Source organism: Accipiter gentilis, chromosome 3 (assembly GCF_929443795.1).
Source record: "Accipiter gentilis chromosome 3, bAccGen1.1, whole genome shotgun sequence".
Classification (NCBI taxonomy): Eukaryota; Metazoa; Chordata; class Aves; order Accipitriformes; family Accipitridae; genus Astur; species Astur gentilis.
Genome location: NC_064882.1, coordinates 11,574,686 through 11,587,198, shown reverse-complemented (window position 1 = coordinate 11,587,198; position 12,513 = coordinate 11,574,686). Strand labels below are relative to the sequence as shown.

Sequence of the window (12,513 nt, the reverse complement as noted above, 5' to 3'; positions counted from 1 at the left end):
ATGACATCTCATGGTATGGAATACCCCTTTGGCCAGTTTGGGTCAGCTGCCCTGGCTGTGTCCCCTCCCAGCTTCTTTTGCCCCTGCAGTCTTCTCGCTGGCTGGGCAGGAGAGGCTGAAAAATCCTTGACTTTAGACTAAACATTACTTGGCAAGAACTGAAAACATCAGTGTGTTATCAACATTCTTCTCATGCTGAGTACAAGACATAGCACTATACCAGCTACTGGAAAGAAGCTTAATTCTATCCCAGCCAAAACCAGGACAGTAGTGCTCACTTTACCTCAGAGGATGCAAATGTTTGCAAGGCATTTGGGTGTTACAGGAGTAGTGATGTAGATCACCTGTATTGACACTATGTATTCCTTATGAGAGTCTTGAAGCAGATTAAAACTTTTTTCCTTCTAGTTGTAGTGTATATTTGAACAGTTTAGTAGTGTAGCCTTGTTATGTCAGAAAGCACTAGGTGTTTCGCAGAATGCCATTTTTCATTTCATAGCACAAAATTGAGCTTTCATTGTGGTGTTAGAACTGGCTCTTTAGAGGCTGCTAGGCAGTGAGAGAGTGGGGATGTTTCTGCACAAGAGAAATGGAAGGGCAGTTTTGAAAACCTACTTTACTAAGATGTTACTAAAAGCTCTTTGTGAGGCATTGTGTTCAGTACTGTGTGCAGAAGCTTCTTAATAATTAGTCAAAATTCTGGCTTTCAGAGTCAAAAGTGAGTGCACTCTGTTTCTGTTAGATGAATCCAAGGATTTGGTGATGCTCAGTTTCCTCTCACCGATCGTTTAAAATACTAAATTTTCCTCCTATTAACACAAGTCTTTCTGCTAATGCTAGTTGCTGTGTTCCTGTTATGCCCTCTGTCTCCACTGTAATCTAAGAACGTCCATTTGACAACCAGTCTCTAATTAAGAGAGTTTTAAATTAAAATGACTGGCAAATTTAGAAACCTCTGAGCAATAGAGAAAATATTGAGTAAATAGGCTTACAAATATTTATACAGGTTCAGATACGATAAAATATGTGCTGTGGCAAAAAGTATGCTCTAATTGAACAGTACCTGCTGTGTAAAACGAAACAAACTGTTACCAACATTTCCTTGTGTTAGGACTGTGAGCTTTTCATCAATTTTTTAGAGATGAACATTCGAAGATATTCAGGCAAATGTTAGTTTTGTAGAAGCTGTTATTTTGACAGCACAAAACTTGGTAAGGCACTATGAAGAAGTGTGATGCTCTCTTTCCAATTGGCAGTGCAAAACTGAAGCTTCAGCTGGAAAGGGGATGTATAGGAGACAGTCTTCACCTACAGCCACTCACTCTCTTGGCCTGCATGGTTTTCCGTCCAACTCTGGTGTTTTACATCAAATCTCTAGAAACTTTGGAGATTTGGAAACACCGAGAATAATTTCTCTCATTCTGCTTGCCCACTAAGAAACGCCTCTGTGTTCTGCTGAGAGTAGAACAAACTTGGAGCAGGATAGGAGGAACTGCGAAATGCTAATGCTTCTCAGGTTTTGAGAGGGGCATCTCTGGTCTGCCTCCAGCAGATTTGGTGATGTTCATAATGGGCTGAGTGGTTCCCATCTTCACTTCCCAGTTCTCCTTTTTCACAGAAGAAAGCAGTGAGGCTGGGGCTGTTCCCTTTTTCTGACTGCAGTCTGAAGAGGCTAGGATTCCCAGTGAAAGCTGGTGGTGTTATCCTTGCCTCCCTGCCCTGACCACAGCAACTGCTCTTCCTCCAGCACACAGAGTGAGAAAGAGAGCAGCAGGAATGTCACTGAGGGCAGTGACAGCCCAACATCAGCATCCTGCCTTCCCCTAATGCAGTGACCAGCAATCATCCCTACGCTTTCACAAAGGTTGAAAAAAGATTGATGTCATTCTACAAATTCCATATCCCTCAACCACTGTCGCCAGTGGTTGTCACTCCAGGCCCCGTTCCTTTCAATATTTTGGTTCCTTCTGTGATCCTTGCTATGTCCAGCATTGGGGGTCCAGCCAGTAAAGGATAACTGGTAGGTGGAGCTTGGACAAAGATGGGATGGACAAGGGATGAACACAAAAAGGTACAGATTTTACCAAAAGACTAAGAAGAAGTGGCCCAAATTACAGAACTCCCTGTATCCATTTCTGTACCAGGTTCATGTTGAAGAATGCCATGCTGTTACCATGTATCTGTATTGGGAACCCGTATTGTTTGTGAAGTTGGTTATCAAGGCAGTATAAAAACTTATGTTAATAAATAAGTCAAAACTTGCTGCATGACAATCTATGTGCATTGAAATGTATTCTTTTCAAATGTAACACCATGTTTAGGGCATAATTTCTCAAAATTCCTAGTCTGGCTCAGTTAGTAATTAGTTACATAGAAAGGTCACTCGCCCAGCCCCTCCTTTGTTTGCCTCTTAAAAGGTGACATGTTATGGTGGTCCCTACTCCAAGCTCTTCATCAAGCATGTAAGCCTTAAACAGTATTAAGAAACACTTTGACTAGTCCTGTGATTCTTATAAAATCACTAGTCAGAACACATGTAGTAGGTGGGAAGAGTACTTCTGACTCTGCAACCCACTAAGAGCATGTTCATGTTAAGTGGTTAATCCTGAAAAATGTCCATTAACAGCGTAAGTAGGGGTCTCTTATTTATGGGTAGGTTTGAGAATGAGTGCTACCTCATATATGCAACACAAAGCAGTATGCAATGAGAAAAGATAGAAACACTAGCAATTAAAACTGCCAGTAAAGAAGCAGTCAGTCCTCTACCTTTTTTTTTTTTTTCCCCCTCTCTTGTGAATATAGTAGCAAGTGGTGGGAATGTCAGAGCACACACTAAGTTCTCATTGCATGGTTATTTCTTCAGCTAATGAAGCCTTTCGAGAATACTTTTCAAGCCACTTTTCCAGAATGGAAACCACTGTTGCAAACTTAATATTATGTTGGCTATACATGAATACTATTTTTTTAAAAAAACAAAACACTGGGGCCCCCAATAGGGTACTGTAAAAATTCTTAGTTTTACTAGTCTATATAAATATACAGTTTTCAGAGTTCTGAATACTGTGCACCTGTGAAAGGTTATTTTAAGTTAGCTTCTTACTGTCTGAGAGAGAACAGTATGTAACTGTTAGTTGGAGCTCGTAACAGGTTAGAAAACTTCATAACACCCCAAATGTGAACTACTTAGTTATTAACAAGAGGGATTTTGGACTCCTGGATTTGTTTTCTGTCTCTCACTAATGCTCTGTACAAAGCTGGGCATGTCTCTAAGAAAAATCTGGGGATAATAGACTATCTTATCTGTAAATTGGTTAACAGTCAACATCTATCTGCCAGAGAGAGGGGAATATGAGGAAGAGGGAATGAAGAGTGATGGGACAAAGCCTAAAAATATTTGTCTGATGCCTATACCTTCTTAAGGACCATCTGGCATAATATCCCTGACAGGGGCCAGTAGCAGATGTCTAGGGAAATGTATAAAACAAAGACACATGTAATGACAGTTCCGCAGAATATTCTTCCAAGTTCCAACAACTAAGCCAAAATGGTTTTGTATTTAATAGCCAAGTAGAATAAAAAAAGAAATATTGGAGGGAAAAAATTACTTCTGGAATCAATGCAAACTTCTAGTCCCGTAGTACTTCTGCAGTAAGTACAGTATGAAATACTTGGTTAGGCTACAGTGTGCATGAAAAACCTACCTCCTTTTGTTTTTTAAATGAAAGCTTGCTGGGTTTGTTGGAGACCCACTACTTTTTGTCTTGGAATGATTAGTTTGTTTCTTCCTTATTACACTCTTCTGTGTATTCTTTCCACACTGGAGAGTCATAACTGTTCTTAACTTCGGACTGTGTTAAGATGATCAGGAGGCAAAATTTCTCCTTTCCCTTGCTCAGCTGATTATCTTCTCTAAGTTATTTTTGGCCTGAACTTGTTTTCGCTGGGGAAGAGGTTTGTTGTTGAAAGTTTGCAAAAGTCTGCCAAAAGAGCCTTTCTTTCTCATCAGCACAGGAAGGAAACTTGTTGAAGTACTAATAATGAAACTTGTCTGGTTTTATGGCTGAAGATTTCTGAGTTTTAGTGAAGGAAAAATATTTACTGAAGGAGTTAGGGCTTTTTTTCTAGTTCTGTGAGCCTTTGAAAACATTCCCTCATTCTTCTTTCTGGAGGCCTTCCATATTTTAGACTGCTGCCTAGAACATAAGTATATTGTTCAAAGAAACTTAAAAGTGATGTTTCTGTCCTGTTGACATAACCTAGTTCCAGTTGCGGAAATAATGACGCTCTTTTTCACTCAATCCTCTGTAACCCCAGAAAAACAATTCTCTGACTATTTATTGTGAAGGCTACATAAGATTAGTGCAACTCAGTAATATACTTGGAGTTAAGTGTACTTTCTGTATTTTCTAAATGTATAGGTGCATATAATTGTATATCTTGTACACTTAATAGCATATGATTAAAATACGGTGTGACCCAACTACAGTTGCAATAGAAACAATAATAATAGTAACAGAAACCTTAATGTGATGGTGCTTGGGGTTTTTTATGTTAGTTTCTGGCTTTACAGGTTATGAGAAGGTATGTGGACAGCATGGTCATGGTGGTGCTGAGGACTGCTTGTAGAAGTCGATAGTGAGCTTTCTTTAACAAGTGTTCGGTCCTTTGTGACTTGTCTACATGGGAAAGCTGGTGTGCCGTAAGTTAGGCTGTAAGTTTGTAGTGCATTAGCTGTTATATAGAAAATTCCATGTAGGCATTTAGCACATACAGAAAACATTAGTTTGTAGTGCATTAGCTGTTATATAGAAAATTCCATGTAGGCATTTAGCACATACAGAAAACATTAGTTTGTAGTGCATTAGCTGTTATATAGAAAATTCCATGTAGACATTTAGCGCTTACAGAAAACATTTCCATTCAGCAAGGATTGCCACCTGTTAAAGGTACTGCACTCAGTTATTCTTTGTGTGGTGAGGTCATTCACACAGAGGTCAGTATATAGTAGCAAGTATACTATGAACTTGTGCTATGAAACTTTGCCTGTTGTAATTTTCACACGTACGCAAGGGAGAGGAAAACTTTTTTTTTTAATCTGTTCTTCAGAACAAGCAGTGGAAAAACTCTTAATGTTGTCTGCACATGCAGGTCTCTAGATGAGGTCAAACCCACAGCACACTTCAGCATCTGTTTATGAAGTAAGTCAGGGCAGCAGGCAGTTTCTTAGTAGGTAGGTGTATAAATTATGCAACTTGCTGTCATTCCTAGGAGTGAGCAGGAAGTTCCCACAGAGATCCTAATGGTTTTTTAGAGGTTCACGGTGGATGACAGAGAAACCGTGCTCTTCTCACCTGTGTTGGTAACACATTAGATAATTTGCTGATGTGTACAGTATAAAAACTTAATCCCTAAGGTGCAATCTGTGCAGAAAGAGCTATTGTGTTACAGTGGAATAAGGCAGGGTAGTCTGTTGCTACCTGGCCTATCTCAAATCCATGGAGAAACAGAGGACTTTGTTTTCCTGCTTGGCAAGTCTGGCAGTATTAATGAGCAGCAAACTCACTTTAATATTAAAGCTGGGGCATTTTTATGGTTGAGTGTGTCTTGTGTATTCTTGGGGTGAGAGAATCATGCAGCAGCGCTGAGCTGTTCTGAGACCCAGAGGACAGAGCTGCTCGGTTTTACTTCACGATTCTCCTGCCTTTAAGAGCACACAGCGCACTCTTACAACCATAAGACTGTTCTATCTGTGCATGTAAACACATAAATGAGCTGTTTTATACTGGCAATTAGATACTCCAGAGAGTTGTGAAGCTGTGAGATATTGCTTCACTTAGGGTGGTTGCAACTACTTGGCCCACAGCCTACGGCTTTGTTGCCTGCAATAGGTGTTAGCAAATGGCAATGCTAATGCGCTTAATGATATCATTACTAATCGGCAGCCTGGTCAGAACAATTGACCTTCATTGATCTTGGTATTTCTGCTTTTATTTCTTCCTCTGCCCTTTATGACAAGCTGTGCAAGCTATTTGCCTTTGAAAGGATGTAAGCAGTTATATTGTAACACTTTAATTGTAGTTTGACTGATTTATTTTAATGAACGGTATTATGAATTGTTTTGTGTTTTTTTTTTTAAATCAGTGTGCCACGCCGAATTGAATGCAATCATGAACAAAAACTCAGCTGATGTGAAAGGCTGCAGCATGTATGTTGCCTTATTTCCATGTAATGAATGTGCAAAACTCATCATCCAGGCAGGTAAGGAGTAGTGCCAGCTTGATTTGTCAGGGTTGCAGTGCTGCCTGCTCGTTGGTATCTTACCATGGATGTATTTGATGTTAAATTGCTGCTGTTAGATCTAAATTAATTGCACTGTCAACTTCATAAGATGCTACTTGTGGGGGTTTTTTGCATCTGAATGGTGCCAAATTTTTCCAGTGCTAATTGCATCTTCTGTGATTCTAAGCGGGCTTCTAATTTAGGTTTGTAACTTCTTAGACCAGGAGCTGCCAAAGAACAACACAGGCTTTGCATATAATTACTGTCAATTTTACTGTGCTCTGACACATTGAATAGAGTAGGGCAAAAAGAAATAAACTTCTGCATGACAAAAGGTCTGTTGGGAGTATATACATGAAATTTTAATTTGAATGTGATGCATGGTAGATATTTGAAGATTTTAAAATATCTTTGCTCATAAATGTCATAAGACTTCTATGATCCTACTTTAATTATGTCTTTCATTACAATTGTTATAAATCTGTGCCGCTGCAGCAAGTGTGCTGGCCTAAATGTGTCTCCTTTTTTCAGATTAGGTGGTATCTGCAGTAGGCTTCAGTTCTGTAAAAATCTCTGCTTAAGGTAGCATATATTTTGCTCATTGAGTAAACTCTTGCAGTGCTAGCATGGATTGCTGTTCTGGGGAGTTTCTCTCACCGCTAATGGCCACAGGAATCTATGAAGAAAGTAGCAAAGAGAACACTTTTTATTTTGGTCAGTAAAGTTTGAAATGAAGAGACGTGAAGAGGGAAAGATGATGGTATTCTGTGTTTGTGCTACATTTCTCTTATTTATAGAATCAAAATCAAATGGTCTTCAAGGTAGATTGGCTGCTTGTTCTCAATGTAGTCACTCACCCTTTTCCTTATGCACTTAGGTCAGCACTAAACTGCAATGTATTGATATTCATGTTGTCTGGAAAATACAGTAAGATGTTGATAGGCTGCTTGTGAATTCTCTGGGGTCAGCCTTACACTTCTCCCCTGCCTAAATAATTTAGGCATAGATCATTCAACAGTTCGAGACAGGATGCATTTATGAGGATTTGAACCTGGGACTGGGAGTTATAAAACAGAGAAAAAAGCATCCTTTTATAGCTATGCATTTGGAAGGGAAATAGGATTGGGTGTTTAAGTTCTTTGTGGGGAATTTTATCTGTATTAGAGAGCCAGAAAGAAAAGTTTTCAATTACTTTTGCCAAAATGCTTGATTTCTAGTCTGTCTATCTTGTGGTTTTGCCTATGAGGTTTTGGTTCTGGTTTTCTGAGTTAAACTTAGGTGAAAGTGAAGAAAAACATTTTCCAATGTTTTTGAAAGAACTGTCTTCCAAAACAGCTCTATTTTACATAGCCATATTCTCAAGTACAACCTATAGTATTTTGGGAAGTAGAGGTGTACCAAGGAGTTCTAGAGCATGTGGATGAATGCTGCCTTTTCTGATTTTTGCACCAGACATTACCTTCTTTTGTTTTCAGTGTAAATCTAGCATTTTTTCTATATGACTTTCTTAGGAATAAAGGAAGTTATTTTTATGTCTGACAAGTATCATGACACTACGGAAATGACAGCTGCACGGCGGATGTTTGATTTAGCAGGTATTATATACAGGTAAGAGAACTTTGGATTAACTTTATTTTTATTGTGGAAAGGGAGAAAATGGTGTGTGAAAGAGACCAACTTTAGGGCAAAAGTTTTTCTTCTTTGCATTGTGCAGCATTTTACTCTTTGGTGGTGTTTGTAGATGGCTTGCTCTGTATGCCTGCAAAAGATACTGGATTGACAAACTGTTGCACCATTCTTTTTGCCTTGTGTATGGTTAAATTTAAATTTCATAACGTTTGTATGAGAAAATGTTCCATTTGGAATACTCATTTCATTCCTGGACTGCAAGTGAAATTGCAAATGTGGTGGTTATTTGTTACATTGTACTCCAGAGAGCCATTGCTGACCCTGCTTTGACCAGGAGGTTAGACTAGATGATCTCCTGAAGTTGCTTACAACCTGAGTTATCCTATGATCATATGAGTTGGACTGAAACAACCAGTGATTTTTTTTTTTGTGGATTACTTGATCCTTATTGAAACTTTAGTATCTTTTTGTTGCAGTCAATTTGAGAAAGTGTTGAACCAGCCACCCATAATTAATTCTTGGTGCCTATAGCTGTCCCGTCTTCTTTGGTCAGCTTTTCTTGAGAGAAAAGTGTAAAACTTGGAGTATTTGCCTTAAAGTAATGAGAATCTGAAAAATGTTTGAAGAGTGGGGTTTTTAAAGACACTGACAGAGATACCTAAAGACAGTCTGTTCAACGGCTAGTTTGATAGCAATAACATGCTGTGGGTGAGGCTAATTATGCAGTCAGGGAGGCTTTGCAACTCTAAGAAGTTTTACAATATTAATATAAAGACTTTGAAACGTTTGCAAACATAACAATTCTTACAGATAAATTTTTAGGATGAAAGGTACCTACTGGGCTAAGAAACATCCATGAAAAAACACAGCAGTACTTGAAATTCAGTTTTAGTCCTTCCATGTATTTCCTGTCTACTAAGACTATTTGACTAAGAAGCATAAGTCATTCTCTTGCAAGTCAAATCTTGTAACTTCTCCAGGGTGAGAAGTGTTTCTTGCATTTCAGATTGCTATTCTGGACAAAGTATTCAGAGTTTCTGTGGTCAGCAGCATGTGCTTTTCTGTGTTGACTGTTACTCATTATTGTATTGATTGTTAAGGATGTAGGTGGTACTTAATGAATCTCTTGAATTGAACTGCAGAGCTTAATTAGGCACTAAATCCACACTATTTGCATAATCCTTTGTTTACTGGTAGACTGGAAAATATATGCTTGGTCCCCAAATACCTTCCTTGCTAATTGCTGTAGCAGATGCTCTAATGATAATAAAAGGAAACATTTTGTGGCAGTATTAATTTTACAGTTCTAAAGTTACAATTTTTAAATGATTCCCTCTTAACTAGTTTTGGTTTTCCCCAGTATGATGCATAATGTAATCTATTCCACTAGCACAAAAAATATTTTAATTTACTGAGGCAAAGTTTGAAAAAGTTCTTTGAAAACTTGGCAGGAAAAAAGTGATCAAAATATTTATCAAAATATATTCCAGATACCTATTATATATAAATATATATACATATATGTGCATATATAATACATATACAGTATATTAAAATATTTTTATGGATTCATATATGCCTCTATATATCTGTAAATATATAAAAATATTTTAAATATAAATATATATGAACAAAAATCTCAGCCCTGGTAACATGATGCCACCACCTGCAGCTAAGTTGTTTAAAGTCCTTTGACTCCTGGGTAATTTATGAACTCCAATAGCAGAAGAATGCACAGGCTAACCCACCCCATGTGTCTTTTTTGTCTTAGTCTTTCTTGTTCAGGTTTCTCTCAGTGTGGTGCGCTATAATTGGCTCCCATAGAGATGAAAACTATGTGAATCCAAGGAGGTTGTTTTTTTTATTCCTTCAAAAATTTAGCTGGAGCTAAAGCAAGCAAAATGTTTTAACTACTCACTAACTAATATCTGTATTTTTCTTTATTTTAGGGAATTCAAGCCAAAGTGTAACAAGATCATCATCGACTTTGATTCAATTAACAGCAGACCAAGTCAAAAGCTTCTGTGAATTAAGTCTCATTAAGTCTCTAGAAGAGTGTGATTATCCTTTTCTAAAAAGCTGCTAATGCCTTTCATCTTGAAGTTACTTGCAACTTTTTAATGGCTTCTGTAGCTTAAGTAGACTTCTAAGAAATCCAAAGCATAAAATGTCCCACTCACTTCATCTTGTCATGTGGAATCTAAATCTACTTAAAATTTTCTAATGCCAAAACTGCTTAAAAAGTCTAGAGACATGTAGATGAGACAATATAATGTATGTAAAGAAAACTGTTCAGATTCTTGCTGTATTCATCACCACATGCTCTGATAGGCTGTCAGCATTGATTTAGACTCAGTTTAACAGTAGTACTTATTGTAACCAGTCATACTTTGGAATACGCTAATATATGTTGATCTCTCTCCTGGATATGTGGATCTAAGTAGTTGATCCTAATAAAGGACAAAAAATGTTATCCATGCAAATACTAATCTTCCAACTAGCATAACACTAATATTTAAAAGGTTATACAGCTTTAAGAATGTATGCTATTCTGCATGTGTTATCCAACAAATGAAATACTGCTTTTTCTTTAATTGCTATCTAACACTGTCATACACGGGGAGGGGTGAGAGAGGAAGTTGTTCTGAGAATGGTCCATGCTGGACCAAGCTTTACAGGTGCTTTCAAGTCCTTGTTTTCCCCAAGACTCCAGAATTGGCAGGGGTTGAGGGAGTAAATAATTTGGCTCTTTACCTTTGGGACTCTTACTTGGAGTTGGTTTTCATGTGTAGAAGGAAATTATTTTATTGGTGTAAGCTGTTTCTAGGCAATCCAACATAGCTCAGTGTTAAAATGGACCTGTAAGGTAACTGAATCATTTTTTGTCCTTTGAGAGAAATTGGAGATAGTCAACCCATATTCGTATCTGTGCCAAAAGAGGTAATTATGGTATTAGCTTGTTTCCCAGTGCTGGCATAGTACCTTCATTTTCATAAATGTTGCCTAAAATAATACCCTTTTTAATTTTATCTTGAGATCTGGGAATAGATTTGAGTTCCTTTTCTCTAATTTGATTTTTTTAAATTAAATATACCTAATGGCTTTGTTTAGATAACATTGATAGTTGTTTTGGTTTTTGTTTTGGTTTTTTTTTAATGTGGTTATACTTCAGTGAGCTTTTATTTTCTCTATAAAAGCTTTGTTTCATATTTTGGGACACTATGTAATTTGGCTTCATACCAGTATTATTAAAGTCTTACTAAAATCCACTACATTGAAGTAGACTCATTATTATAATATTAAGCCATGTGCTTGGCTCCAGAGTGCTGCTGGTTTTGCAATCATATGCAAAGCATATTTTGTGCATTTGTGATATTACATAAAGTGTAATGTTCATGAACCATTTGGCTACTAAAGGGAGCATTGTAATGTATTATAAGATATGTCCATTTATAAAGTAATTTCTGACTTTCTCTTTTTTTCCTATAACTGTTTTCCACCTCAAAATTGGCTTACTGCCAGAAGAAGTTTGCACATATGTGGAGGGGGAGAGTGAAATCTGAAAAATTACTTTAATAAAATGTCACTAAAACAGCTTATGCACATCTTTTTCTTTGGCCTGAATTAATAAGTAGAAGCATTTTGAGTTATACTGGTCTGACAATGGGACAGAGGGGAGAGAAGAAGCAGAATTTTTGGTTTTGGCAGCAAAAGTGTGTTTTCTTCATAGATAATTGCTGATCTAAGTTAAGACTTAAAAGATATATGCATTGTGATTCTGGTCACTTTAAATATTTTTATGTCAGGCCTTGGATAATGGGGCCGTATAATGCGCATAAAAACTTGGGAGTTTTTTGAACCAACGTCCAGGTGTTTTGGGGAATGTACTATTTTTTATAATTACTGTTTGTTTTTTCCCCAGGACTTTCCTGTTTGTGTACAAAAGAGCACTACTAGAGAATATGATAGGACTTTAGATTTGTCCCGATCCGTTTTTGATCTGGTGGAGCCACATATACAAGCTTGCAGAGTAATTGTCAGTTGGCTCAGGCTAGTAAGTGAGCTCTCTCATTTCCAGGGCAACTTTATGGAAAGGGAAAAAGCACACGTACAACTCTTGAGACAGCACATGCTTAGTTTGAGGTTAATGTTTTAGACCAAATCTTAAAAGAACGTTTGACCCTTACTTTGTGTGCATGCCTAGAAATCTGTATGCTTCTGGCTTTTTTTTTGTTTTAATAGTTTAGGAGAAGTGCTTTGGCTTCCAAATAATTACTAGAGGAATTACTAATTACTAATTCCAAAGAATAATTACTAGAGGAAACAAGGAAAACGGGTAAATATAATAAAATGTGTTTCTGCTTCTGAAGCTCAAGTTCAAGTTGAATAGAACCATTTGGGCTGGAAGGGCCTCTAGAAGCCTTCCTGAAAGCACCATTGACGACAAGTTAGATCCAGTTGCTCAGGCATTGTCCAGGTGAGTATCTCCAAGAACAGTGATTCTGCAGCCTTTCTGGTCATCCATTCCAATACTTGACCGTCACTGACACCCTCACTGTGTCTTTTTCTTTTTCCTTCAGTCAGAATTTCCATTGTTCCAGCTTA

General features: G+C 37.6%; 1 protein-coding gene across 7 annotated transcripts in view; it reads left to right on the top strand.

Annotated features, from left to right (window-relative positions):
* Positions 1–11,472, top strand: part of DCTD (dCMP deaminase) — a 64,281-nt gene extending 52,809 nt beyond the window's left edge. For 6 of the 7 annotated variants that reach the window (XM_049833225.1, XM_049833201.1, XM_049833219.1 and 3 more), the window contains 3 exons: positions 6,142–6,258; positions 7,791–7,887; positions 9,858–11,472. In XM_049833225.1, coding sequence (XP_049689182.1) covers positions 6,142–6,258; positions 7,791–7,887; positions 9,858–9,936 — 293 coding nt within the window. In that variant the 3' untranslated portion in view covers positions 9,937–11,472. The remainder of the gene's footprint in view (positions 1–6,141; positions 6,259–7,790; positions 7,888–9,857) is intronic. The other variant, XM_049833192.1, reaches the window with a different exon arrangement.
* Positions 11,473–12,513: the final 1,041 nt, after the last annotated feature.